Source organism: Leiobunum rupestre, chromosome 2 (assembly GCF_980474605.1).
Source record: "Leiobunum rupestre chromosome 2, qqLeiRupe1.1.hap1, whole genome shotgun sequence".
NCBI lineage: Eukaryota > Metazoa > Arthropoda > Arachnida > Opiliones > Sclerosomatidae > Leiobunum > Leiobunum rupestre.
The window spans coordinates 40,582,204-40,609,842 of record NC_143385.1 but is presented as its reverse complement, the minus strand read 5'-3'; the positions used below and the strand labels follow the sequence as shown (position 1 = coordinate 40,609,842).

General features: G+C 35.3%; 2 protein-coding genes across 4 annotated transcripts; both read right to left on the bottom strand.

Moving 5' to 3' along the window:
- Positions 1–1,062: 1,062 nt before the first annotated feature.
- On the bottom strand, positions 1,063–17,573 carry LOC149957518 (protein GUCD1). Of its 3 annotated transcripts, none has more exons than XM_090165598.1 (9): positions 17,317–17,573; positions 8,025–8,226; positions 7,318–7,386; positions 5,699–5,798; positions 5,545–5,636; positions 4,797–4,908; positions 4,678–4,720; positions 2,689–2,763; positions 1,063–1,599 (listed from the first exon to the last, which is right to left on the bottom strand). In XM_090165598.1, the coding sequence occupies exons 2-9, from the start codon at positions 8,105–8,107 to the stop codon at positions 1,499–1,501; spliced, it is 675 nt and encodes a 224-aa protein (XP_090021724.1). In that variant the 5' UTR covers positions 8,108–8,226; positions 17,317–17,573; the 3' UTR covers positions 1,063–1,498. The 3 variants fall into 3 exon arrangements, with proteins under 3 accessions (XP_090021724.1, XP_090021725.1, XP_090021726.1); XM_090165599.1 differs by lacking the exon at positions 17,317–17,573 and adding an exon at positions 8,304–8,323; XM_090165600.1 differs by lacking the exons at positions 8,025–8,226; positions 17,317–17,573 and adding an exon at positions 7,665–7,770.
- On the bottom strand, positions 10,665–17,340 carry LOC149957519 (hydroxyacyl-coenzyme A dehydrogenase, mitochondrial-like). The gene is made up of 2 exons (XM_090165597.1): positions 16,926–17,340; positions 10,665–11,502 (listed from the first exon to the last, which is right to left on the bottom strand). Exons 1-2 carry the CDS (start codon positions 17,196–17,198, stop codon positions 10,834–10,836), a joined length of 942 nt encoding a protein of 313 aa, XP_090021723.1. The 5' UTR covers positions 17,199–17,340; the 3' UTR covers positions 10,665–10,833.
- Positions 17,574–27,639: the final 10,066 nt, after the last annotated feature.

Here is a 27,639-nt window from a genome sequence, read left to right as displayed (position 1 = left end):
TTACAAATGAATTTTGAGTAATAGGAAACGAAATTTGAGTCACGGCAATCAAAATAAACGAATGCGCGCGCATCCTACGTTGTTCCTGCTTTCGGTAGTAGCGAACGCATAGTGTGCGATAGCCAAAACTTAAGCTAACATCAGCGTCAGCTTCTATTGGCGATGACGGGGAAAATCTAATTAATTAAAAATTAATAACCGTCGACCGCGTCAACTTGAAGAAATGTTTTGTCAGTGCGCGACGGGCTTAAGGTTATTGAAAAACCATATATTAAAGATAGGATAGGCCTAACAAAAGCTATTAATTAATTTTTCCCACCGTTCTTTCTCTTTTGGAAACTTAAACAAGGAGATCCTTGGCTTTTCTTTAGAACTGTTACGTAATTTTGCAGAACAATTACTTCCAGGCATATTTCTTTATTGCTACAAACACTTAAGGTAATAATTTCTGAGACGAAACGCGTATATACATTTTTGCGTCTGAAAACCGCTGTTTGGGATTTCGAAAAATGCGCTTTCTTCCGGCCGTTAGGCGTCGCTCCGCTCAGGATTTTTTTAAATTCCGGGGGTCGCTTTTCAGCCGGAGTTTCATATCTCTATATTGTCAGTATCTCTGGTAGCATTATGCAAGGCCGCGTTCGGTAACAGCAAACGGTTGGACCGTTGAATGCGCATTCACTACTGTACGACGTTTTTCACTTCCGGGATTGACGTCACGTTTGCAAACGGAGAGTCAACGAAATAAGCGGCTGGAAGAGCCGGTTATTTTGTTGATTAACGCAATCGGGACGTCACAGCACGCGGGAAGGCTAGTTGCAGACGAAACGACAGACGATATTTTATAAAATTTAAAACAATCGTAAAAAAGCGTTCAACAGACGTGGCGTCACGATTGCAAACGGAGATCAACGGTTAATTCACCATTTCCCCTTCGTTGAGCGTCACTGAACGCGGCCCAAGATTAGAGTGAATGGTTCCAAAATCACAACCTACAATCACTAAATTAAAGAAAAGTAATTATGTATTCACCATTAACTCTTTAATCACTATCAGTACATTTTGATAAAATTAGTTTCATAACAATTCTGTAAAATTCAAATTTTCTGAAGAGTGACCTGAGTTTGGGAAGTCTTACAAGTGAAGGCAAAACTTTGGCAGTAAGAAAAACTAAAGGGATCCCTCACTCACAACAGGGGAAGGGGATAGGGGTCAGAAAAAACTGGTTTTCAAGCACACTGCAAGTCTGGATTTTATGTTACCCCTATGCCTCCCCCTGTTGTGAGTGATGGATCCCTTTAACTTCGAAACCGGCGTCTTTCTTTGCAGAGCAAACCTAATATTCCAAACCACAGCACAAAAAATGCTTAATGTTACTTCAAACCATAGCCCACAAAATTGATAATGCTACTACAGTTTTAAATGCGCGAAACAACGGATTAGTCTAGTCGTAAAAATGTTCCACTCGTATAAAGTTTGCAAATCGATCTTAAACCTGTCTTCACTGCTGGTACGAATGGTCCAAAATAAAAATCAGATCTTCGTCAGTTCCAAAACATTTTCGAGATTCTTCAAAACTCTCGTAACGCGCCACGCACACCTCTGCAAGATTGAAAAGTTATGCAAATTAATAAATTACATCATTGTAAAGAAATTAATACATTGTTAGTATATTATTAGTATATTAATAAAAAATTCATATTAATTATTAATTTTAATAGTGTGATAATATTAACAGTGTGATAATATTAATTTAGTAATATTAATTAAGTAATATTAATGTATTAATATGAATGCATTGATATTAGTGTGATAATATGCATGTGTATTAATATTAAAAGTGTAATAATATTAAAAGTGTAATAATATTAATAGTGAATTAATATTAATAATGTATTAATATTTATGTAATACATTTATAATATAATTAATTATTAACGTATTATTGTTAAGCTTATAGGCCTTATGGTAGTTGCGAACGATAGATCTTCTTAGTGTTTGTTTGTCCTGACCATAGAAATAGAAATGAGACTAGAACCACGATAGGATTGGGGGGAGATCTACCATCTATAAGGCCGCCATTAGAGTGGAATCGCGCATATCCGCGCCATCTAATAAAACAAAATGAAACTAAATATGATCATGAGGCATAACGTCGTACGCAACATTGTCTGGTTTGTTTATGTCCTTCTATCGGTTTTCGACATTGTAGAGTTGTGAAAAAGACTGATTTTTTATTTCAACGACATTATATAAGTTACTTAAACAACTATCATTACGTTCACAAGAATCTACATTACCATAAATTAAAAGTAAGCCACTTTTATAAACGTTTTAAATTTACTGGCCTTGAAATAAAGTAAGCTTAGAAAGCTTTCCCTTTCATTTCCAAGTTTTGTCTCCAGCAATTTTTTTTCAGGCGAACTTTGACACGTAACTTAATTAGTTTTCTTATTAAACTCTCGCGATGATCAACGTGTAGTTTTTTTTTCGCATCAGCTGTATATCTAGCCACGACCAGCGTTAAGACTGAATATATCTATTCGATACATACTAACTCGGCCAGTATGATTCCACTAACGACGTAAGTACAATTTAAAAATGTTTTGTAGTAAAGGACCCACCCTCAGATGTAAAGTTTCAAAATTAATTTAAAAATATTTTTATATTTAATTTTAAAATGTATTTTACGGTTCTTCCTGGATGGATTTCGATAAAATATTTCTTTAGATGATGAGTCGTAGCCACAAAGAACAACGTAGTGACCTGCGAAAAGAAGGAAAAGTAACTTAGATGAAACGTGCCTCTGCTTTTGTAATATAAGGCTGAAGAAGTATGTAAATGTGAATATTAGACTAGTCAAAATGTAAAACCTTCGTGGAAATGTCTGTGGTACACAAGGTGATACAATAGAACAGTTTTAAAAATATTTCCCCAGTCACCGGTTTGAAAATATTTAAAAAACCTGCTTAAAACGTGTTTATGAAGAGTAGAACAACGTAGCAACACGGCCAGATTAACACTATTAGGGCCCCTGTGCGAAGTAGAATTTGGGGCGCCTAAAAAAGTCAGACCTTACTTTTTAACTTGAAATAATGTTATAAAAATTGAAAACACATTTATTTTGAAGACGGGGGCCCTGTGCCATATCACACGCCTTTATACGGCCCTGCGTATCAAGATTTTATTAATATACCACCATGAATCTGGCTATACTATTCACGGCATCAACGTGGCGCCGGGGCACGACTTAACTCCCCGGCCCACGGCGTTGAAACTATTGCTTGGTTAAATTAGATTACTCATAGGTTATTCTCGGGCCAATTAGAGTGCGTCATAAAAATCAATTAACTTATTCCTGCCTTTACGACAACCACATCGTAGTAAGGCGACCTGTCTAAATTCTATATTCATGGTTGTATATCAATAAATTCATGGTTCTAACTATAAAGAAACAAATATATCCCACTCCAAGAAGGCTATAGCCACACCGAGCCACACACTAAATCACTTACAATTGTAATATAAATATATCAGATTACTTGTATTCGAAGAGTAGTGATCGTACGGGGTGACATCTAGGTCGCGGTCGGGGTCGGGGAAAGAAAAAACCCCGAAAAACCGGTTCGGGTCGGGGTTTTTGGAATTTTTATTTTTGAGCGTTTTCTAATTACAAAAGTGACGAGAGTACTCGCTTCAACGGCCGACTATTTAAAAGTAAAAGTAAAACCATAAGTGTATAATATTGTTCCATAAGTGTGACACTTTCTATTCTTCACATTCAAAAGTTTAACTGAGAGTTACTCACAAGACAGACTGAATTACGGGTTTCGTCACCGTTTTGCGTTCGCTTGCCTCCGCGTCACACGTAGCCTTTGACAGCGCCTCGCTTGGGTTAGATTTTCTTCTTGTGACTAGCGAGAGGCGAGCCTGGCGAGTATGACGCGACCTTTGTACCTTCAAACGAGAGAAGTCGCTGAGAGAATAGGCGGCTGGCTTGCCCCATTCTTCTCCGTTTTGTTAGTAGCTAAGCGCTCGCTCGGGCGTTTATTCAATTTTTGTTTTATTTGGAAAACCCGACTACAAAAAAAACCCGAGTCGGGTTGGGGTTGGTCTGGGTTAAAAACCCGGGGAATCCCGACTTACCGGGTCGGGGTCCCCGTACGATCACTATCGAAGGGGTATTGCGATAAAAACAAATTGTCAGAAAGTGAGGCCTTTTATGATAATCGAAAAGGAGTAAATTATTGCACTTCGATTAGTTTTATTTTGTAGCTTATCCCACTAGCCGACCCAACTCCAAGACATACGTCACCTAATTTACTCTTACCAATATGATAAAACGTTTCCTTCTTTGTATAGGTTTAGAGATTTTCCATGTCAGTGAGTATTTAACGTATAATTTTTATATTCTTAAACAAAAACTATTCATCAGAAAAACCTAACAATATGATATTAAGAACATATTTGGGGAGATTAGGTTCAGAAGATCCGTGGTCGTGTGTTTCACTCGCGTCGGACGACGTAAGTTTTCAGGAACCAATGAGATAGCGAGGAACGTAATGGCAAACCGAAAGGTGGATTGCAGGAGAAACGCTAAATTTTATTTCAACATAGTCATTATCACTAAATATAAATTAACTCTACATTATATGCATTCAGCCAAAACTGAGCTTTTACCTTGGTATGAGCAGGTTTTCGATAAAACTGATTTCACAAGTACCTAAAACCAATGAAAAACATGGCGTTATGACAATTGCAATTTACAATTCTGATGCATAAGTGAAACAGATGCATACTGGCACCGTCGATGAGAAGCAGTTTTTGCAGTTCAATTGCCAGGAGTTGACAAGAGCAATTACCGGTAAATTGTGGTCCAAGTGCTCTAAGATATCTTGTAGATTCACTGATCTGAAATTCAGTTTCCATAATCAATCATAGTGTTTACCTACTATAGTTCAAAAATATAAAGTGACGAGGTACTAGTTAAAATACTATTAAAAATATGCAACTAAAAGAAATATCTGGTAATACAAGTGCAACGAAGCCATGAGTATGACACAGAACGATTTTGGTTAGTGATTGTCTGGGAACGTTCGGGAAGTTTGGAAACAGGAAACTAGCTATACATTGGAAAAATTATTGACTAGTTAAATTGATGGAGATAATTACGAGCCTAAACGCGTTAGATCTCAAATTCAAAACTAACTACACTGTACCTGCAGAACTAAAGCTAATAATAATAGTAATCAATTAAATAGCACGATTCTATAATTCTACATTCTTTTTAACTGTGGAAAACTTTTAAATTTTCAATCAGCCTGGCAGTTCCAAAAACTTTGTGTAGCTAAAAGTCTTTAGCCAAGTGGTAATCTTATGTCTCAATTATGGTAAAATATGGGAAAGTTCTTAGCCCAGTTACGATTTACCTTGTCATTGGTGAAACCGACTATCAACAAGAAAATTAGCGTTAGGAGAATAGGAAGTGTCATAGTTACGGCAATTATGTTATTTATGCTTTAATGGTAAGATATAGTGGCAACTCACTTTTGTCGGACATCGATCCCCGATGCTTGGGCATTGGCGAACCTCTCTTGAACTCGGGTTTCATCCTTCAGTAGCGCCTTTTTGTAGAACGTCTGAAATAAATAGGGAAGATAACTGCAATGCTCTTAAGGGATTTGACAACGCGCTGGCTCACTTGTTTACTATACTGCGGGTGAACTCCTAACGTTTTCGTGCAGAATTGGTGTGCCACTTTGAATCGGGAAAGAAGGTAACACAGATCAATCGTCCATGTGCTTTAAAAAAAGGTCAAAATATCTCAGTAGTTTATAAGTGTTGTCTAGAGGGAGAAGTCAGGGCCGCCTTATCCATAAGGCAGACTAGGCAAAGTGCCTAGGGCCTACGAAAATTTTAGGAGACATTAGGGCCTACGATTCCATATAATAGGGGGCCTATACGAAGGTCCGAAAAGTCGGTAAATGAGAGATTTTTGCCCAAGGCCTACGGAAGGGTTAAAACGGCCCTGAGAGAAGTATATACCTTCAAGTGTTCTGAGGTGGACAATAGTGGATAATAAAAATCGTAAGAATTATATTTCCGAGAGACTTATTCAAATAAAAGACATTGTATTCCAATTTGTACTTTTTGACTTTTTTTTTGGTAAAGGAAGTATGATCTTCAGCGAATTTAACATTTTTTTCCCCAGGTTTAAGCTATGGATATTGGCGTTAGTTACGTTAAAAACAAGCCATACATACAACCTTTTGCCATTGACATATGGTTATGAAGAAAGTGACGTATTGGTGACCCTGTGTACCTTCAACTTCTATAAAGACACTTTTCAATGGAAGACATTTTCCCGCCAAACTAACAAGGACACGACCCGAGGTGATAATCACCGATTTTGTTCAAATTCAGGTATAGTGTACACCTCTATGTACATTTAAAAACCTGCAAGGGAAAATTTGCGACGGGCTTTCGTTTTGCCATGGCAAACGAAAACGTTTTTGACAACATGATTTGGAATTATTTCCATTGAAAATAACATGGGAATCTGAAGGATTTTAAGGGTCCCCCAATTGACCAAATTCCATTTATTCTTGATTAAATTTAATTTTTGAAATAAATTAAAATGTTTTTTTAAATTTTTTCAATGGAAAAATCCCAAATCATGTTGTCAAAAACGTTTTCGGTTGCGATGGCAAAACGAAAGCTAGTCGCAACTTTTCCCTTGCAAGTTTTTTAAGGTACAAAAAATCACCTCGGATCGTCTCCTTGTAAGGATTGGTACACCGAATTACATCTCAAATATTTACATAATGTATTACTCCGTAATTAAACGTAAAGTAGGAATATTTATTTTGGTATGAACTATATTTTTTCGATTAAATGGTTTTACCAAGTCACTATAATAACGAATTTCTAACATCTAACTTTTAGACTAACATTAGAAACTAAGTAAGATGAGTATTTCCCTCGTAAGATATATATTACACATTTCCAGTGATAGTATGGCACAAGGCGTGAGGCTTTAAGGCTAAGTTGAATCTGTGAAAGGCGCGGCTACATTCAAACATTTTAGGAGGGATCATCATCTTGGTTTATAATCATATTAAATTATTTTTATTTAGTAAAAATAATTGTTTTTAATTTAAGTTAAAATGGTTAAATTGTTTTTCTATATAAATTATTTATTTCGCATACAAAAACCAAACGTCATTGTTTTTTAAATAAATTACAGACACTTGTTCAATATCAACAATTTGGGGGGGGGCATGGCCCCCTTCTGGAGCCGCGCCTGAACTGTGAACATACCTGTTGAGGAATCCTTCCTCTTTAGAAACTCCTTTCAAATTCGCATTTAAGTACATCCGGTTCGAAGAGCTGTAAATAATAGTTTCGTCAATAAATGTATCCCTATATTCGTTAATTCCTATTATGGATCCCGTTATTAAAGACACAATTAAAGACGTGTTGGATGATTACCCATAATAATAATAATAATAATAATCAGCTAGGCTAATACCCAAGGCACCACCTTAGGCCTAAGTCATCAAGCGACTTTTAAAGCCTTTAATTCAGGTGGCCGCGTTACAATGCGTATAGGAGGGTGGTGGCACCATATGAATAAAAATTCTTCTTTCATTAGAGGAATTACATACTTCTGGTAACAGTGGCGCATCCACGAGGCCCAGGGCCCCTACAGAAAGATCTGTATTTGTTTTTATTTTTCTCATACGAGACTTAAGACCATGGTCGCATAACCGATAAAGATACTAGTACCTCAAGGCCATGGTCGCATAACCACTAAAAATACTAGTACCTCAGGACCATGGTCGCATAACCAATAAAATACTAGTACCTCAAGACCATGGTCACATAACCGATAAAAAAAATATTACCTCAAGACCATGGTCACATAACCGATAAAGATACTAGTACCTCAAGACCATGGTCGCATAACCAATAAAAATACTAGTACCTCAAAACCATGGTCGCATAACCGATAAAAATACTAGTACCTCAAGACCATGGCCACGGAAGAGACTCCACAATCCCAGCTGTGTCTTTGTTCGACGTGAGGTAAGTTCATCAGCACTTTCATCTTTTCGAAAAATCCGTTGGAGCACTAATAGGGTACAGGAAAACCGACCGACTGTATCAAAATGAGTGCTCCAAAGTATTCCATCGAATACCCATCTTGGTTACGTTCGATATTGCAATCTGAATAAGAGGAAAAAGTGACAGTTGCCTGCTGAACAAAAACACCTACTGATAAGTTATCAATCCGAAAAGCATACCGCTTATTATTAAATATTCAAAACGTGAAAGCACTCGTTTATTCTTCAATCGTGTCGTAAAAGTCCGTTTCAGGGAAGCAATGCGATACCGGGCTGACTTGGTTTGGATCAGGGGGGAGGAGCTTACTGTTAGAACGACTCTAAAAATCTCCTCAACCGAGTCTCATTCTCCCGAAGTAGAAAATATCGATACTTCATATTATATTACCTTGAACTTACCGTTTAGCTGGCAGCCTGACGTGAGGTTTGACCGATAAGATTATATCAGTCGCAGTGGCAATCAGGGGGGAAATGTACTTTTATTTTAGCTTCGCTTTTGTCAGATTAGATTAAACTCTTATAACAATAAGAACCCAGAACGCAAAAAGCTGGTGAATCCTAGCACATTATTCGAATGCTGGTCAGAGACAGACTGGCGTCGTTATTTTTTTTATATATGTGATTGTTACGTGTGAGACAATTCAGTCCGTTCGTCCATCTGATTAATCCGGGTGAGATATGTGTAACCGAGGGGCTAACCACTCTTAGAAAGTCTGTACACCGGATTACGCTAAGATTACCACTGCCAAAGGCAGGGACTTCAAAGATTACGTGTAATCCCATTAGTACAGTCAAATTTCCGGGCTAGAGCACTTGCTCATCGGTGGCCTGTATATACGATGATGGCGGCGCCCAGTAAACGTTTCTAAAAAGAGTGTATACTAGGCAGACTTGTAAATAGTGGCAGTCCACGCGTCAAAAACCCCTGACAAAAATCATGGGAATGATGGAACTCCTAAAAAAATATGTCTTTAGAAGGGGGTAAAGAGTCCACGGGACTCCCTCAAATTATATCGTTAGCTGTGTAAAAAGAGGGAAAATTTCGAGAATTAAATGAAAAGTTGAATTATTTTTCTCTTTGAGGCATCTGTATAGTGTATACTGATCGCCACTATTTCAGGCCTCCGAATATTAGTTAGACTCCCAACGGAGCTAGAGCTCCCCTATCTACTTATCTGTGAGGCCTATAGAAATTGACAATGACCAATGAAAAATTTTGAAAACTTGGTCCTACCAGGGAAAAACCTCTTTTAACTTAAACAGGTCGGGCCCGTGTGGGGAATAATTTCCATACTTCGTTAGTCTAAGACTTTAATCAGAAATACATGATTTAATGGTTAAATTAATTGTGATAATATTTACGAGCATTTTAATTTACCCGATCACGATGATATATGAAAATATGTAAACTTTGATGTTGGGAATATATAATGAAATAATGCTGACTGTCTCTTTTATAATTACCATAAAAATTTTATAGGCTTTGCCTGGTTAGGTGCCATTTATTTTCGAATATAATATGGAGGAATAAAGAGAGAATAAAGAACATATAAATTTAAACGAGGGGGAGGGGCGAAGAAAGAGGGTAGAGTCCTGGACTCGTCGAAAAAATAGATCGGCGGAGGGGTCCGAGTCCAGTGGAATCCTTGCTATTTACAAGTCTGATACTCGGTAAAATTTATTTCGGGAAAACATTTGAGCGCCATCAAACGGTAGAAATCTTTCACAAATAGCACGAATGAATCTGGCGCGGCTCCAAAATTTGTGGACATTTTTACTTGATTTAAGCCAAAGTTAACAGGATTGGTAATTGATTGAATTTTTTGTAAAAATCAAATCAATCGACTTTTAAATAAAAAACAAATCAATCGATCTTTCAATAAATTTGTTTTAGTTTGTTCAGATTTAAATTGTATTTAAATTGTTTTAGGACCTGTTTTGACTGATTTCAATCAATTTAAGTCAAGAAATCTAAAGCGAGACTAGTATCCGTCATGTAGTGAGAGGTTCGGCGGGTGCAATGCCTCACAGGATAGTTGGAGCTAACCGGAAATCAAGTGCATAAACTGCTGGTGTTTCGTCTACTATTATAAAACACAAAGCGTCTGCTTAGCAGGTCTACGAAAATTGAGCAGTTTATGAACTTCTCGTATTGACCGCTAAGTGGCCCTATGTACACCGAAAAGGCTTATTCACGTAAAGACAGAGAACAGGGCGAATTTATAGCCCTCTAATCCTGTACTCGATGTTTTGATGAGTGACAGCTTAACTGACATCTATGACCAATTGATTGACAGCTCTGACAGCTTGAGTGACCGCTTCGACAATTTAGGATATTGTACAATTCAAAAACCGTCTGAGCCGTTGGTCAAGCTGTCCAAGCTATCACTTCAAACGAAATCAACAGGTTCAGATATGTGGGGGTCAAAATTCGCGCGCGAGAAAATGAAATCTCTGTTATCGTCCCTTATGACATGTTTCTGCCTATTCAACCTAAAAGGAATTGCCTCAAGCACCCGACTTTGAATCACCAAAACCATAAAATGATGGAAGATTTTTTAATTAATCTAGGATAATAAAATATAACAAAATTTAAATAACGAAAGATTGTTAAAGCAAAATAATCGGTATTCGTAAAAAAAAAGTGACTCTGCGAATACAAAAATATCAGTTACAGAAAAAACATGAAATCATTCTGTCCAGGCGTCAATTATTTCTTGTCGTATTTGTAGAAACCTTCTCCGGTCTTGACGCCCAACTTGCCATCGGCGACTAGTTTGTCCAGTAATGGAATGGGTTGGAAGAGAGGGTTGTCGGGGAAATTCTGGTGCCATCCGTCCAGAATGAACTTGGCAGTGTCGAGGCCCACGTAGTCGTTGAGCTCGAAGGGCCCCATCGGATACCCGGCCCCCAACTTCATGGCCGTGTCGATGTCCCGGGCCGACGCGTCTCCGCGTTCGAGCATGCGCACCGCTTCCATCATGTACGGCACGAGCAGACGGTTGACGACGAACCCGGGGGTGTCGCGGCAAGTGACCGGCACTTTCCCCAACTTCTTTCCGAATTCCAGTAAAGTGTTGTGGGTGTTTTCGCTCGTCTGGTCAGTGCGGATGACTTCGACCAGTTTCATGACCGGAACCGGGTTAAAGAAATGCAAGCCGCCAAATCTGTCCTTTCTGGAGGTCACTGAAGCTATCTCCGAGATGGACAAAGAGGACGTGTTGCTGGCGAAGATGGTTGACTGCGGCGCCACTTTGTCCAAAGCCGAGAATAACTTGTGTTTAGCTGCCATGTTCTCCACGATGGCTTCGACGACCAGGTCGGCGTCCTTGACGGCATCTTCGACGTTGGTCTTCAAGCTGATTCGCCGGATAGTGTCCTGCGAAAGAGATTAGAACTGGTCAAATACAAAAGCTGTTTTTGGGAATTGCGGCGAAGGAAATATACGCCCCTGACTAGTTATTTAATCGAGGGGTACAACATTTGCAAATTTTGCTTACGGGATTTTTAATCTCAAAGTGATTTCAGAAAAAACTGATTTTAAGATTTCAGAACACAATTTTCTCGTTGATTTCTCGTTTTAAAGCTGCTTTCTAGATTTTGGAAATTATTTTCGGCCAGATTTCGGGATTTTCAAAAGGATTTCAAGATTTCTAAAATCATTTTTTCTCTAGAGTGTACGGGATTTTGACTAATATCGGACTCCTCGTATTAAATATTTTCACAGTAAGAATCGGTTAAATTCAGTTATTTTTAAATCATTTGTATGGAAATTAAGGTACAACAGAAGTAGTTGCTGGCCTAAAAAGGTGGGATTTAGCTATGACGTATGCCTACGACGCTACAAGCAAGCAGCCAATAGTTAGTGCATCGGGGGAATTGTGACATGTTGTTCCTAATTGTCATACTTAGGGTTTTTATGTTACTTATGTTATTACCGGTTAAAAAATAATTCCGGTACTACTATTAATTCTGAAAACGAATTCCAAAAACAGCTTAAAGCATCCGATTTATTTCTATAATTGCAGAAAGGCATTTGTTAAATATCACAAAACTTTGGTGCGCCGCACAGTGGGGCAAACTGAGCCCAAACCTGGCCAAAAGTCAAAAAAATAAATCGCACGTATGAATTTTATTTTTATTTATAATATTTGTTTATAAACCACCGCTCACTTTACCGGTGTTTGATTTTTGACTGTAAAATTTTATTATCCACCAGGCTCCTTAGAAGTAGTAGAATTTTTTTAGAAATTTTAAGTAGGAGTTTTGGCATAGTTTTTGGTATATATTCAGGCTTGATTTAAAAGGTAAAGATATTTTTTTTGCAGACTTTAGTTTTGGAAATATCAATACCAAGTAGATATCGATATTTTAGAGTTATGAAACTATTATACAAAGCCGCGTAATTCAAATAGTGTTAATTCTGGAAAACGACATTATATATATTCCTAATATATTCCTTTTAGAATTAATGTGACTTTTAGTTATGAATTCAGGTAGATTAAGTTACAATTTTTGATTTAAGTTCATGAATGTTCATTATTTATCACAATATCGATTAAAAATTTTGCCAATATTTGCCTATTTTCTATTTTTTGTACAGATTTTCAAAAGATATATGAAATTAAAAAGGGTGCCCAATTTAAAAATGATCCATGGCGATAACATCAAAACCGTTTCCTATGCTAATTTAAATTTTTGTGGCACTTAACACGTGTTGGGGGACAATTAAAAATGATAACATCGATGACCTTGAACCGTTTCTTCAAGGTCATTGAAAAATTATCTCGAGTAAAAATTTGAAATTAGTATAGGAAACGGTTTTTGAGGTATTAATTTTGACCAGGTTTGGGCTCAGTTTGCCCCACTGTGCGCCGTCCCGTCAAACCGGAAAAACCTTTGTGATTTCTAAAATAAATTTGTTTTTTTGTCGCCCCATAGAAAAGGCATCGCTAACCGTTTAAAACATCACTTGTGCAATTATTTATCCATTTAACACGGTAATATATTTTTTTAAAGGATTAAGGTCTACAGTGTCGAAAAATATTGGTTGATGTCGGTGTTCCAAATATACTACTTTTTTCAAATACTGTGCATACCACTGGTAAAGAGTGGTAAATAATGGAAATATTGGGTTATATTGTATAATAATATATGAAATCAAGAAAATCCTTCTTAGCCCTAAATGTAGGTTCAAGTTTTAAATACTGTAAATAATTCACCAAAATATATTTACCATTATTTACGACTTTTCTCATTTTATACCATAACATTAATTACCATTATTCAGATTTCAGCATCTGTTAAATACCACTTCGTAACGCAACGAATGTAGAGTGTAGATGTGGTTCTACTGTTGTACTATAAACCAGCTGCGTTTAGTCGCCGTAAGAGAGGTCGAGGGGGGGGCAAAACGGTACACCTAGAGTCCATTTATTCGGAATTTGGGTGAAAGTTGCGTGTCGGGTCAAACAAAATATGTATGTCAAAAACTGTCGTCGCCAGCCAACATTAGATAACGACGGGCTTTTTCCCATTCAAGATTGGCCAGAATTTGGTGCCGCAGGGCTCGCGACGGAACGAGTCACGCTTGAAAGGAGGCCTCTACTTCAAAACACTTTCGCCTCGTTTTCATTAACAGGAAAAAAAAACTTGATAATATTAAGCCCACGCTGGAAAACTTGTGATGGGGGAACTTTTGTAGGGCAAACAGTCTGTACGAAAAAACTATAGCAGAGAGCCCCTACAAAAATTGTAATTCATTACACATAATTTGTTTTGTCAAATTTTAAAAAATATACAGGTCACAAATATTTATTATTTAATAAAGGACTGAAGTTTTTTTCACAAAGAAAAGATATTATATGCAAATTTCAGGTTCAAAAAAGCAATAATTGTATCCAAAATTTACGAAATTAACATTTTACATACATTTACAATCTTTGTGCGCGCAACAAGTATAGATGGCGCTAAGGTGCCAACTTTCAATGGTTGATAATAGTTGGCCGCTTAAAAGTGACAGTTTTCCATCACGAATTCTGAAGCTAAATAAATATCTAAAATTTATGGAACTTTATCCTTTAATTTCTTGAAACATCCTATAATGTTTAGAAATATAATTCCTATAAAATCCTTTAAGACCCCTATTCATTTTTTAACGTTAGCTTGACCAAGATGGACCGTACGAGTTTCTTAGGGCGGACTAAACCTGTTTATGATAAAAGGAGACACGGTACCCGACATTCAAGTTTCAGGAAAACCCGACCCCAAAAAAATGAAAGTGAAAGGTTTTCGACGATTATGCGTGTACACGGTGTTTGAGATTAAATTGGAGCTCCACTTGTAAAATAGTATCTTACGCGCCCCATTTTTCCCTTTATACTTTCAAAATTATATTAAATTCATAACCTTTACATGTAAATTGCAACTTCATAACGTAAAAATGCTAGCAAAATAATTAAAAAGAAAAAGAAAAACCCTGCCTTGTCGCGAGTAAGCGCGCGCCTCGCGGTATTTATTCGATGTATAGTAATATTGTTTAAAAAGATGGTTTTTAAAAAAGAGACCGTTAATAACGGAAAATCTGTTGAGATTGAGAGCGGTCAAAGCAAAGACCATTTTTAAGTAGCTGTCCCAGCAAAGGGACCCCATTGTATCGCGAAGTATTGCGTAGAAAATAGTTAAGATATTAAAGTGTTATTTAATTTTAAATTCATCGTTTCCTCAATTCACGGTTATTAGTCAAGTTCTCAGACGTTTTTCAGTCGGCGTCCGAGAATATATTTAGCTCTCCCAAATATTCCAACCGTACCATCGAACCACCTCTCGAGAATAATCTTTACCACTTCAGAATATAAAAAATTGTAAAATTTTATTTTCCACACGTTTATAACAGGGACCATAAATTTACGTAAAAGGTTTTAAAAATATAGTCTAAATAAATTATTTTATTTGAGTAGAATTTTTAACTCTTTTTTGACAATTTAAATAAAAATTTCGGTGCAGCGACAACGCGAACTAAAATAGAGTAGTATCACCTCGTAGCTTTGGCCATGGCCGCCATTTTGGGCGCGTTTTTTTCTCTATAGGAAAAAGCATGGGTGACGTTGCGTGATGTAGCACTGACACTACTCTATTGAACTTAATATAAATGTTTAATTAATTGACAATGCTACATAATATATTTCAATAAATACCTTGAAGTATAAACAATACAAAAATATATAAAAAAAATATGATTTTCCAAATTTTCTGTGAAAACAATTATTATTATTATTATTATGATTTAATAAATTAATATAATTGTAAATTCGTATGAAAACAATATACAACTAATAAACATATTTGATTTTAATTTCCGAGGTCGATACAAGATAAAATGTCAATTGATTATGAAAATGTATTATAAATTTAAAAAAATAATAAATGAAATCAAATAAAAAAAAATATTTATAACGAATAAAAAATAGCTCGATTTTTCGTTCTTCGGTTGTTGATTTTTTTCATTTTTAATTATTTAATTTTATTTGAATCGGATTTATCTGCTTTAATATATTTTTATTTTTAAAACGTTTTATACCTCTTTGTTCTGATCAATTAATAATGTGGGTGTAGCGATAACGTTAACCACATTAAATGAAATTAAATTTCTAATTAAAAACTAAATTTAAGTTAGTTTGCCTGAAAGTCTGAATTTAAATGTTGCCAGATTGAAGTATAACTGGTGATGTAAATCAGACAGCCCTGCTTCCCATACATCATAGCGTCATCTTCCCTTAATTAGATAAGTGTTTCTAATTCAACCAATTCGGAGTGGGAATTTTCTCCCAACGATTTTTAATAAAATGCTTTGTGTTTCCTGAGAGAAATTTTACAACCTGGAAATTAACTTCGTACACTCTGTACTTTTTATACTGTTTTTCTAAATCGTGGTCGCAATAATAAATGAAGCGGAAGTGCATTAAGAGATTAGCTGGTTTAGTTCTTTAGGTAACGGATTCTAAGAATTTATGTGTAAAATATTATATATTTATTTTATTTATTATTTTTATTTTATATTATAATTATTTTGTACTGGCAAAAAATTAGGAAACAAAAATTAATCAAATGGTATCACACCATAATTATATTTTTAATTTATGGAAAAATAAACAGTGGGTTTATTTTTATTCATCTTCAGCTCATTTTACAACAACGCAAAACAATGGAAAATAATCTACAGATTGTCGACGACGTCGTTAAAACGCCATGCAAACCCGAATGTTAAAATAATAAATACTACTTGTACCGCACATACGCTCACAATGTTGAGGCCCCCTGTGAGTAAACGAACTAAATGTATTAGTAATCTCGGAAAATAAAAAAAGTAAATGCTTCCTTATGAAACGGGGAAAACAAATCCCGTAAACCTTGAGATGATCTCAAGGTTAGGCCGAATAATTTTTTGTTCTCAAGTTTTTCGCAAACGCAGGAAAATGAATGTTTCAAGTTTGATTTATTAAAAAAATGAGAAATAATGGCACTTAAAACTTGAGAATAATATTGACGACATTATGGTAACTTTCTTTCGAGATTCCGAAATAAATGCAAAAATTATTTCCGATATTCAAGAGTATTAGAGCTTTTCTAGGTTAATCCACGTGAACGGGGAAGCTTGTACAATTGCAGACGTAGCTTTATTGCGTACAATTTACACCACTACACTTTTTCGTTTTTAACCCGTCTAATAAAGCTTGGTACATATATTAAACACATCAAAATAACATGACTTCCATGACATTATAGGAGAAAGTTATTCCTTACCTCGGTAAATTTTTGTCCATCCTCGGCTTTCGTGGGAAATTGTTTCTTCGCCACCCTCTCGACACTTTTTCGAATGCTCGCCGATGATTTCTTAAGAAGCTCTTCCGACAAATCCGATAATACGACATCGTGCCCAGTTTGGGCCGCCACTTGGGCAATTCCGGAGCCCATTAGACCAGCCCCAACCACAACTACTTTAGAAATATTCCTCTTAAAAATGTCATTATATTTAATGCCGTTTTTAATAAAGAGCGACGCCGTTGAATGGGCCATTGTGAACAACCGTTACTTTCTGCTTCTGTCTGACTCTCTCGCCGAGTAGATCTAACACCGAGGCCTAAGTGCGAAAAGCTAGACTAGATAGATTCGGAAGACAGCAAACTATACGTACCGAAGGCTGATCTCTTTTTAACAATTTGCCGCTACTTCTTTTAGTGAAATAAGCGCGATTTATAATAAACGTTTCGTTTGAAGAGATAGATAACGAAACCTAGATAACGAAAACTCCGTGAAAAAAAACCTCAAATTATTATGACGCTGTGAAACTAGCTTTGAGTTAGGCTGAACCCACGACGCACGTTTCAGTGAATAACATTTTGAATGGACTACACTAACTTCCCATATGCCCCTTTCATAAGTAGGGAACGGAATTTTTTATAGGGTTTGCTTCATCGGAGCAACAGTGAGAATAAGAAACAAATGTCATTTACGTTCTTGAGGAAATCCCGGGGAGGGGGGGGGTTCAGATTTTGACGAAATTTTTAAAGAACCAATTTTTTTTAAATTAAATCGAACAAATGGTTGACAATTCTCTCAGAAAATTTACTTTAGAACAAAGTTGGCACACTTCTCCAGATAATTATTTTCCCTATCAAAATATAATAGATGCTATCAATTTTCTCTCATTTTTGAAATTACAAAATAAAGTATAGATTTTTGGCGATTGAGATTCAATAGATTGTGGTAAACTCTCAATGAATAAATAAAATTTCCGAGATTTTGTGTCTATATATATAACTTAACTCATGTTAAGTTAGTAGTTAAAAATTTACGATAGTATCAGAATCAATTTTTCAATAAATGGCTTATAGGTAACTATCAATTATGTATTTTTTTTGCTTTATATATACAAATTTTTCTCTCATATAAACCTATCAAATCAAGAATACCAATGCAATATGATATTTATTAACCTATCAAATCAAATACTATTATTTTTAAAATCTGATCAATTAAAATCTATACTATATTCCTAAGTGTCTTCTGTCTGTCTGTCTTGCGTCTGACATGTTTCTCTATAGACGTCCGAGCCGTTCAACCTAGGACCTCCAAATTTCTCACAGCTATTCTTATGGCGCAAAGGCAGCGAGTCGCGCTATTTTCATTGATTTCCAATTTGGGTTAAGTTAATTAATTAAATAATGTAAAAAAGCGAATCGAAATCTTTGTATTTTTGCCCCGGGAAAGGTGCCGTGAATCCTCCAACCTACATACACCTATACAACCAATATTTTACTGCCTCAGTCCAAGGTTCGTAAAAGAAAAGCACTCAGTCAATTTCGCGGCTGCTTCATAGTCACTTGGAGAATGGAGACTGGGGGGGGAATAGGGTTTTGTTTATGACTCAAATTTCACGAGATTTTAGTTCTATCTGGGGCCGGGCTTCCCAGCTAATATTAATATAAAGCGATATAATTAAATCAAATTATTAAAAACAATCAATTTTAATTCCTCGTTTGGGATTATGCTGTTTAAACTTGTCGTTACCAGAGTAACCAAACTTTTGTCTTGACTCCTTTTGGCCTGGAACTCTCGACTCAGTGTTGCCAATGTTTGACGAGCGAAAATCCCACAGTCCAGTTCCAAAATTTCCAGCCAAAACCCTACACGTTTTTATCCACGCCCCCTCCCAAACCTCAGCGGAAAACATTCCAAATATTTTCAGGTTTCGTAGGCCAGCGCGGGAAAAAAATTAAATAAAAATTACTAATAATTTTTATAAAAAAATTTATAATAAATGTTTTGTTAAGTCATTTTACCATCTTCTTTGATTGAAACGTACGCTTAAATGAGCAGTATTTTTAAAATTGCTAGAGAATTAATATTATTGTTATTGTGATTATAGAAGTCTGATATTTTCTGTTTATGAATTTCTGGAAATAGGCTTTTTCAAAAATTCAGTCCAAAAATCCCACCAAATCAATGATTTTCGCTTAAAAATCCCTTTATCCCACACAGCCCAAAAAATCGCCAAAAATCCCACAATGTGGGATTTATCCCACACATTGGCAACACTGTCTCGACTTCAAACTTTCGATATAAAATCATAGAACTAGCGAAACGTGCCATTGGAGTTTAACCGTCACGTGGTGGAATATCTCCTCCGCAAGCTCAGCGGACTCACCTCATGGTCTTTTCGTTGTTTTTTTTTTATTTCAACTTTTCAAGTGACTGCGGCTATGGGCTAAAGTATAGCACGCAATCCAGGTCTAAATTAAAAAGAAAAAAAACTGTATTTTTCGCTGAAAAATTATAATAGTTAATTTGGAAAAAATAAAATATTTTTGAAAGAAGACAAAAAAAATATTTCTGAAAGAAGAAGAAAAATATTTCTGAAAGAAGAAGAAAAATATTTCTGAAAGAAGAAGAAAAATATTTCTGAAAGAAGAAAAATATTTCTGAAAGGAAAAAAAATATTTTTGGAAAAAAATTGGGAAAGAAAAACGTGGTCTAATAATTGAGTAAAATTAAATATTTTACCTATAAATGAAAAAGTGCATTTACCGACACATAGATGGCTCTACTTTACGCTAGCAGGGACTACTAATACTGTCATGGGATTATTACAGGAAAAGGCCTTTCCATATAATATTTCTACGTGCTTTCACGGTTTTTTCAACGTCATCCACCACCAATTTCGCTAAAACTGAACAAAAAGTTGGCTGTACTTTTTACACAGAGCTCGGGTTAGGCTTAGTGACTTCGGAGTTCAAATTTATTAATATCACTTGGATTCATTTTAATCCGCCGTGTTTTGTAAATTCTTACACTCAGTAACAAACGACATACCGAGCTCAACAGTCGAGCGAGGGTAAAAACATTGATCTAAATCATCCTTGCAAAAACAGTTTTCCTTTGCCCTCTTACCGTAACGAACATTTTATGGAAAGATTTATTGTGATTTCAAAGCATATTTTTGTACACTACTCCTTTTCGACGAAGCCTAAAGAAGCTTCGGGATTTTTACATATCGACTTATTTTAAAAGATCCGCGATTATCCAAAAATTATTCTTTTTCTTCCAAAAAAATATTTTTTTTTTCTATTTTTTTATAAACTTTTTTTTCTTCCAAAATTATTTTTGTTCTTCCAAATTAACAATTATAGTTTAAAAGAAAAAAAATCAGTGAAAAATACTGCTTTTTTTCTTTTTAATTTGACCTGGATGGCCTGCCATACTACAGTTCATTTTACACAGGAACCACCGTTTGCAGCGAGAGAAAAAAAAACCCGGGGCTACGTTCAGCAGCAGTCAAAGGAAAAAAAACCGATGGATTTGATATTTTCCCCCGATGAGCTTTTTCGTCATAATGACGTCGTAAGTTGCTGAACGCTTTTATTCAGTCATCGGTGTTTTTTAAAATTCCGTAGCTTTTATAATAGTTTTACGTCAGTGTTGAGGAGGGAGAAAACGGTTTGAAGTCACATCATTATACCTACTATCTGCTTCAACTCTTTTTTTAAAGTAAATTAAATGATTTAATCAAACTATCAAAAATTGACAAATAAATTTTAGAGAAGATCATTTTAAAAAAATTTGATAATACCGCAATAAACTTTTCTGTAAAAAATGAAGCTTTTCATATCACAACTATAACATTTTGAGATGGCGCGAAAAACATATTTCAAAATATCAATATTTCTCCCAAAAACGCTGGACGTATCATTTTTGAATAGACTTGCAGACGACATTTATGCTAAAGATAAACAAAACATGCTCTAAACAGGGTTGGACATAAGGCACTAGTCACGGCATTTGACTGCTAAAATAAATGCTCTGACTACTAAAATTAACCGAAATAAGGGGCTCACTAGTGAATTTGTCAAATTTGACATGCGATAAATTTACCTAAATATTCATAAATAATGGCAGTGGCGTAGCCAGGATGGGCACAGGGGGAACATGCGCCCCCCGAAACGTATGGTCGTACGTACAAATATTTTTATTTTTTTACTTTTTTTTCAATGGTGTGCCCGGGTGTGCCCCCCCCCCGAAACAAAATCCTGGCTACGCCACTGAATAATGCCGTATCATAAAGTCATCATTCATCAATACCATTTTTTAAAAATAACATCATGTAACTCAAGTGATACTAAACTCCTATTTTAATTCTGACAGTAAAGCAAAATGTTGGATGTGGGCTATAAGTCGCAAGAAGACTTGGCCCGCTAATGTCATATTTTTGTACAACAAAAAAAATAATTAAAATTCTGATTCTGATTCTGATTCCTTCTGGTTTCTATACCCCCATTTTTACCCCCACTAGTCAGTGACTACTAAAATAAATAAAAATAGGAGGCTCAATAGTCAGGCTGATTACTAAAAAAATATCCTTATGTCCAACCCCGGCTCTAATGCGGTTGTAGCTTAAAGGGACTGGAAAGGGAGGCTTGCGGGGGGGTCAAAGCGCATTCAAAAAAAGTCGTCAGTGACGTCAAAAACGGAACATAGCGTATACAATACATAAAAGGTATGCAAATTTAAAAGGACTTTTAAAGCAAAAGTCTTAATTGATGTGGTATTTTTTTAAATTTAATTATGGAAAACGTTGCCCATTTATTTAAATCTTTCAAATACTGTTAACTTAATACTAAGTTGAGTGGAACTACTTTTATTCGAATCGGCCATGAATCGCCCTACAAGACTGTAAACCGGCTTTTCCTGTTGGATGATAAAATTCGAATTGTGCAATCCAGCGTGGTTCAATTTGTAGTGGCCATAATTTTAGATTCAGGTAATTTTAGTCTATAATAAGAGGAATGTTTTTGGAAAAAATAATGAGTTTAAACGAGAATGTAAGCTGTAAATGCCGTGGGAATTGTGTGTCAGGTACCGGAAAAGCTACTAAAAATAAAACTAATTGCAAGTGCCGTAATACCCATAAGAAATGTGGGCCTTGGTGCGCATGTGGCAAAGGCAAAACCATATGCATGAATGGTAAACCACTCGATATTGAACCACAAACCAAGAAGAAGAAAGTAAAGGAAAATTACAGTTTTGAGGTATTGGATTTCTTTAATAATCTTAATATAAAACCTGTAGTAAATCTTATTGCAAATTTATACAAACAGAGAATAGCAAAACTATCCCATAATCAGCTATCATTCATTTTGAGCGATATTCTGAATAAAAATCCGAGAATAAAACTGGAAAACCACATGCCAGAGCAGGCTAACCCGAATAAAGAAGTAGAATGCAACGACAATGACCTTCCTGGTCAATCTGGGCCTGATGCTATCATTTCACCAAATAATCAGCAAGTAGCGACTAGTCAGCCACCTCCTGACCCGCAACCAGAACCTAATCCTGGAAACGGACCAGATTGGTGTTTCTGCACAAAGTGTGGCGATATGGATTCACCAGTGGAAAAACAATGTTGTACCAATGCAAGGTATTTACATTGAGAATGGATTTTTATTATAAATATTGTTAAATTGAAATTGCCTTATTTTACATTTAGGGGTACAGGTTGTATTACGGATCATTTGGACTTCATAAGATTAATTTTAGAACGAGAAGTATTACGTCTGCAAATGAATATTCGTCGTGATGCAATCAATGTTCGGGCTTTGAATACAAATCGTTTCTATAGGCATGCTGGCTATAAGCAATACATTGCGTGGCAAATTGGCCCTATGGGTAGGCACAATCGTAGAGTTATCCCATCTTGTTCTGTGCTGAAAATAAGAAGTGTCTATCCAAATCCACCTGGAAGAAATTACAAGGGATTTGTGGCTGTTGCACCACCGAACCAAAACCAAGGTCATTGATTTAGGTAAAATTAGAAAATCAATAAAAATGGTTCTTGTGCATATGTAATATTGATTTTTATTTACATCTCACGACACTTCCAAGCTTTTATTTTTCAATAAAAATTCTTTGGTAGAAATTGGGATTCTTCATTTGTAGATAATAGTTCGCTGCATGTAAATTGATTTCTGGAAAATCTGGCTTTTTCTTCTCGTAGAATTATTAGTTCGTCTTTAGATGGGCCTGGTGTTTTCTGGCAATTTGCCTTAGGAAAAATGTCATCAACTTTCCTAACAACTTCCTTAGATAAGGTCAAATCCAACAAGTCTTGAAATGGTTTCATGCATTTAACTATTTTGACTGGGACAGCGGAATATTTTGACGATAATTTTGAGCATTTTTTCTTATACCTGCAAATTAAAATTATTGTAATTTTTAAAAATTATTTAGCTAAAGAAAAGAAACCTTAGTGTTCCCGTTTTGGTAGTTGCTTGTGGTCTATATACGTTCGAATTAAAATCGATTGCTGCCAAAAGATTCCTTACAACATAGCCCTTTGACCTAGCCATAAATAAGGAAACATTTACTGGTTAAGCATAGTTATTTATAATTAAAATTTATAATTACCCAAACGGTAACTTCTTCAAAGCGTAACTCAAAATGAGAGCGTGAAATGATTCGAATGATCCTGTATGTCTAAATATTATATATATTTATCTAATTATCTAAATATTAAAATGTAAATAAAAATTAAAATCTTGCAGAAAGGTTTTATCCAAAATAATAGACACTAGTTTGTCATATGCAGCACTCTCGTAATCTAGCCAGGATTTATTCCTATCTTCCTCAGTAAGGTCCTCATGATAACACGAACCCATACCCCAATCATGTTCATTAGTGACGTGATGTAGCATTGTAGACCAAAGCTCCTAAATTGTTTTAATTTAAAATTTTAGTTTTTTTATTTAGTATTATGTTGAATCCTGAATCACCTTCATCAGATCTGAATCCTGTTGGCAGTTTCCTGCAGACCACCAAAAGTGGTTGATAATCGAGTCTATCCAGTCACCTATTGCACTACAACCTTTTTCCTTGCTAGCCTAGAAATACATCAAACTAATTACACTGTTCATACAGTTCTACAGATGCACAATTAATACATTATACCTTGTTCAATTTTTTTCTTAAATTCTTGGCTACATGCCATATGTCGTGCGAGTGTTTAATTGCGGGAAATTCTTTCCCTATTAATGAAGAAACAGAACAAGTTAAATATATAAATTTCTTTTACGTAATATTTCATTAAAACTCACTCATGATTGACTTAATTTGGACATGTGCGTCAGTTACCACTTCAGATATCGTACAATGTTCTTGAAGTAGTTTCATTATTTTACGAAAACAAAGGGGTTCCATATTGACGCTTTTGTTGTCGGTCTCGCTCTTTTCACAAAATACTATGGCAATTATTTTATTGGTTTTGGCGTCGATAGCTGTGTAGGTACAAAATTTGGCGCAGAAGCCCGGGCTAAATAATAATACCAAAAATATTAGTTTCTAAAAATAAAATAATAAAATAAATTATTTACCTATCATTTCTCGCGTCCAAAGCGACTATAATGGGATCTTTGCACTGGGAGAGTACCGATACCTGCATCGAATCCCAGAATTGAACCACAGCCGGATAGCAAAATTGGTCATGTAGTTTGTAAAGTGTTACATGACTAATAGCCTTTAGGTCCAATAATTTCATAAATGTTTCCAACTTAAAAAAATAAATACGTAACTAAATTAATAATTAATCAAAGTAGCAATGTTAATTAGCCCTGAAAATTAAAGGTGAATTACCTTAGTAAACGAGCTACCCGAATAGAGAACACATGAGGAGAACTTTAGATTAAAATCACTATGAACAGTACTCCAAATCCCTTTGTGCGATGCCACACTTCGGCATTTCCACGTAACATAAAATACAGCTCCTTTAAAGTAATGATTATACACTAAACTAGCACCACAGTTTTCATATGAACAGGTAGTGCCATTAGATTGCTTCACTAAAGATATAATTCTTTCCGTTTCAACCATACATAATGATGACAATTTTTTCTCTTCTTCCGGGTCAGATTCCTGAAGTGAAAAATCACGAAAATTCTTCTCTGATGTGTCCGGTCCTTGATCAGAATCCCCAAAGCACGCTCTAATAAAATCGAAATACCATTTTCGAGCCATTACAAATATCACTGTTGATAAATGGCAATCACCTACCTTAAACTGTTATCAATTTGAAATGATGGAATGTTTGGGGTGGTCGTGACAGCATCTTCGGTATTCATTGTAAGACTCGAGTATCCCACCTCACGTTGCACCATCATTTGCCAATCTGTATTTTCATTTCCAAAAATTTCACTGTAATTTAAATTGCAAATATATGACTGAAATTATAGATTTTAATTGAATTTATAAATTTAATACGAACCTTTCCTTCACTGGTGAATTTGTTTTACTATCGGTTGGTAAATCCGAAGTTTCGGATATGTTTAAAAGCTCACGAGGCCTGTATAACGTTTTAATTAGCTTTGCACGATAGTGGTTTATTTAATCACACCCAAAAGAATGGTCAAGGTACAAAGCATTAGTTCCATCTCCGATACCATTTCTGGGCAGAATGTTTTCTGGTTCATTCTCAAAGTCTAAATTACATTGAGTACCTACGTCTCTTTGGTCAAAATGTAAAACGTTGTCTTCTGGATTGAACTGTTCATTTTCAACGTAGCATTGTTTACAGAATAAGTCATGTGTATGGAGTAAATGTTGAACGAAAAATTCATTCGCACGATATATTCTTTTAGGATATTCGATATTCTTACAGTTAATAACTATTTTCATAGAATTTTGCAAGAAAACGCTAGATTGATCACATCCTATTTCATTAGGCCTAGTTTTTGGTGGTTGATTTTTCAAAACATTCGTACTCAACCATTGTTGTTTCATATTTTCTCATATATTCCATTCGCCAAGTAGTTTCATTTTAGTTCCATCGCTTTTTCACTTATTACTAACTTTGATTTCATTCATATTAATATTAAGAAAAAATAAAAAAATTATCTATTCCGAGATCACTCACAATGTTTGTCAGTATCCGGCTAGAGGCGTAGCGCTATAGCGTAAGAATAAACGACCTACTTTCAAAACAAACTCCCCAGCGCCAAACTCCAAGAGCGGGAAAACCGTAAAATAAACGAGGGTCCCAATTTTTTTGGGTATGACGTTTTTTAAAACTTCCCTTTCCAGTCCCTTTAAGCCTAGCGCCGCCGATCCAACCTAGGAAATTTTGGAGTAGACTGAGTAGGTAATAATGAAGTGTGGCACTTTCTTATCGAAGTCGTGTATGGCCAGAAGTAATATTTCACTCAAATTTAAGGTTTATTATCAATTCATGATTCTCTGCTACCTGCTTAAATGGAATACGGGCACGAAATAATATTATCGCCTTCTTGGCGAATTTGTTTTACTAATAATGGTAAATATATATTGTTTAAAGGGCATAGGGGTAACATAAAATCCAGACTTGCAGTGTGCTTCAAAACCAGTTTTTTTTGTGACCCCTATCCCTTCCCCTGTTGTGAGTGAGGGATCCATTTAATAAATCGGTGCTATAATAGCAACCAATTAAATACAATTATTGAAAATTTGGAAATATAAATGATAGAAATTGAATTATACTCGAAATCAACGTGACCCGAGACAACTAAACCGGTCTTAACTTAATATTAATATACCTCCGAGTAACTTCATTATCTGAACCGTTTTTTAATGGTGCAATTTTCAAATAACAGCACCCACAGATAAAACATTATCTCACAAATTACGGACTTTGCACTCAAGCTCGCGCAGAAAAATCCTCGTGTTAATTTACATACAAAAATTTGCCGTTTTCTGTCCATGATTGTTTAATGTAGAATCGGATGTTGAGGTACTTAAATTTTTAAGTTGAAAAATATTTTAAAGACAATAATATTTATTTTACAAGCCCTTTGAAGCTCTTACTTCATATTAGTGGAGGACAGTAAATTTAACTTATCTCTAATATAATAATATTTCATAAGGATCCCCGAAAAATCCCCGCCTTTGGTAGGGGTCGAAAGTAACAGGGTGTGTCTGTTAGTCAGATATTGAACTAGTTTTTCTATAATTAATCTTGTGCTATTTAAAATTTGCTTGTAAAACTTGTTTGATTTTGCAAAATTGACTCAAATGCATAGCCTATCATTAACGAAGGGCTAGATTTTAGAGTGGTAGTTAATAAGATTTTATGAGCTATATTTGAATGATTTTTCACTTTTTAACCGTTTTGTTTCATTAATTTTTGTATTTTTATTTAATAAAACAAAATGCTATTTGAAGGTACGAAATGTGAGAATCGGTTTAGATTGACATAAACAAAAATAAGTGTAATCTTCACATTTCCCAAAGAAAACAAAATTCGAAGAATTTGGATTTAAAAAAGCCATAAGGAGCTAGTTGCAGTGGCGTAACTAAGGACCCGCAGACCCTTTCGTTTTAAGTATTGATTTTTAATTTATTTAAATTTTTAAATAATTAAACAAATATGCTTTAACTATTTGTAAAAATGTAGAAATCTCGCACATATCTCCAATATTTTCAGAGAACTTGTAAAAATGGG

Coding starts and splice junctions, on each gene's coding strand:
- LOC149957519 (XM_090165597.1), bottom strand. CDS start 17,198: ATGGCCCATTCAACGGCGTCGCTCTTTATTAAAAACGGCATTAAATAT. Junction 11,503..16,925: donor ATGGACAAAAATTTACCGAG/GTAAGGAATAAC, acceptor TCTCTTTCGCAG/GACACTATCCGGCGAATCAG.
- LOC149957518 (XM_090165598.1), bottom strand. CDS start 8,107: ATGAAAGTGCTGATGAACTTACCTCACGTCGAACAAAGACACAGCTGG. Junction 5,637..5,698: donor ACCCGCAGTATAGTAAACAA/GTGAGCCAGCGC, acceptor TATTTATTTCAG/ACGTTCTACAAAAAGGCGCT. Junction 4,721..4,796: donor GCTTCTCATCGACGGTGCCA/GTATGCATCTGT, acceptor CATTGGTTTTAG/GTACTTGTGAAATCAGTTTT.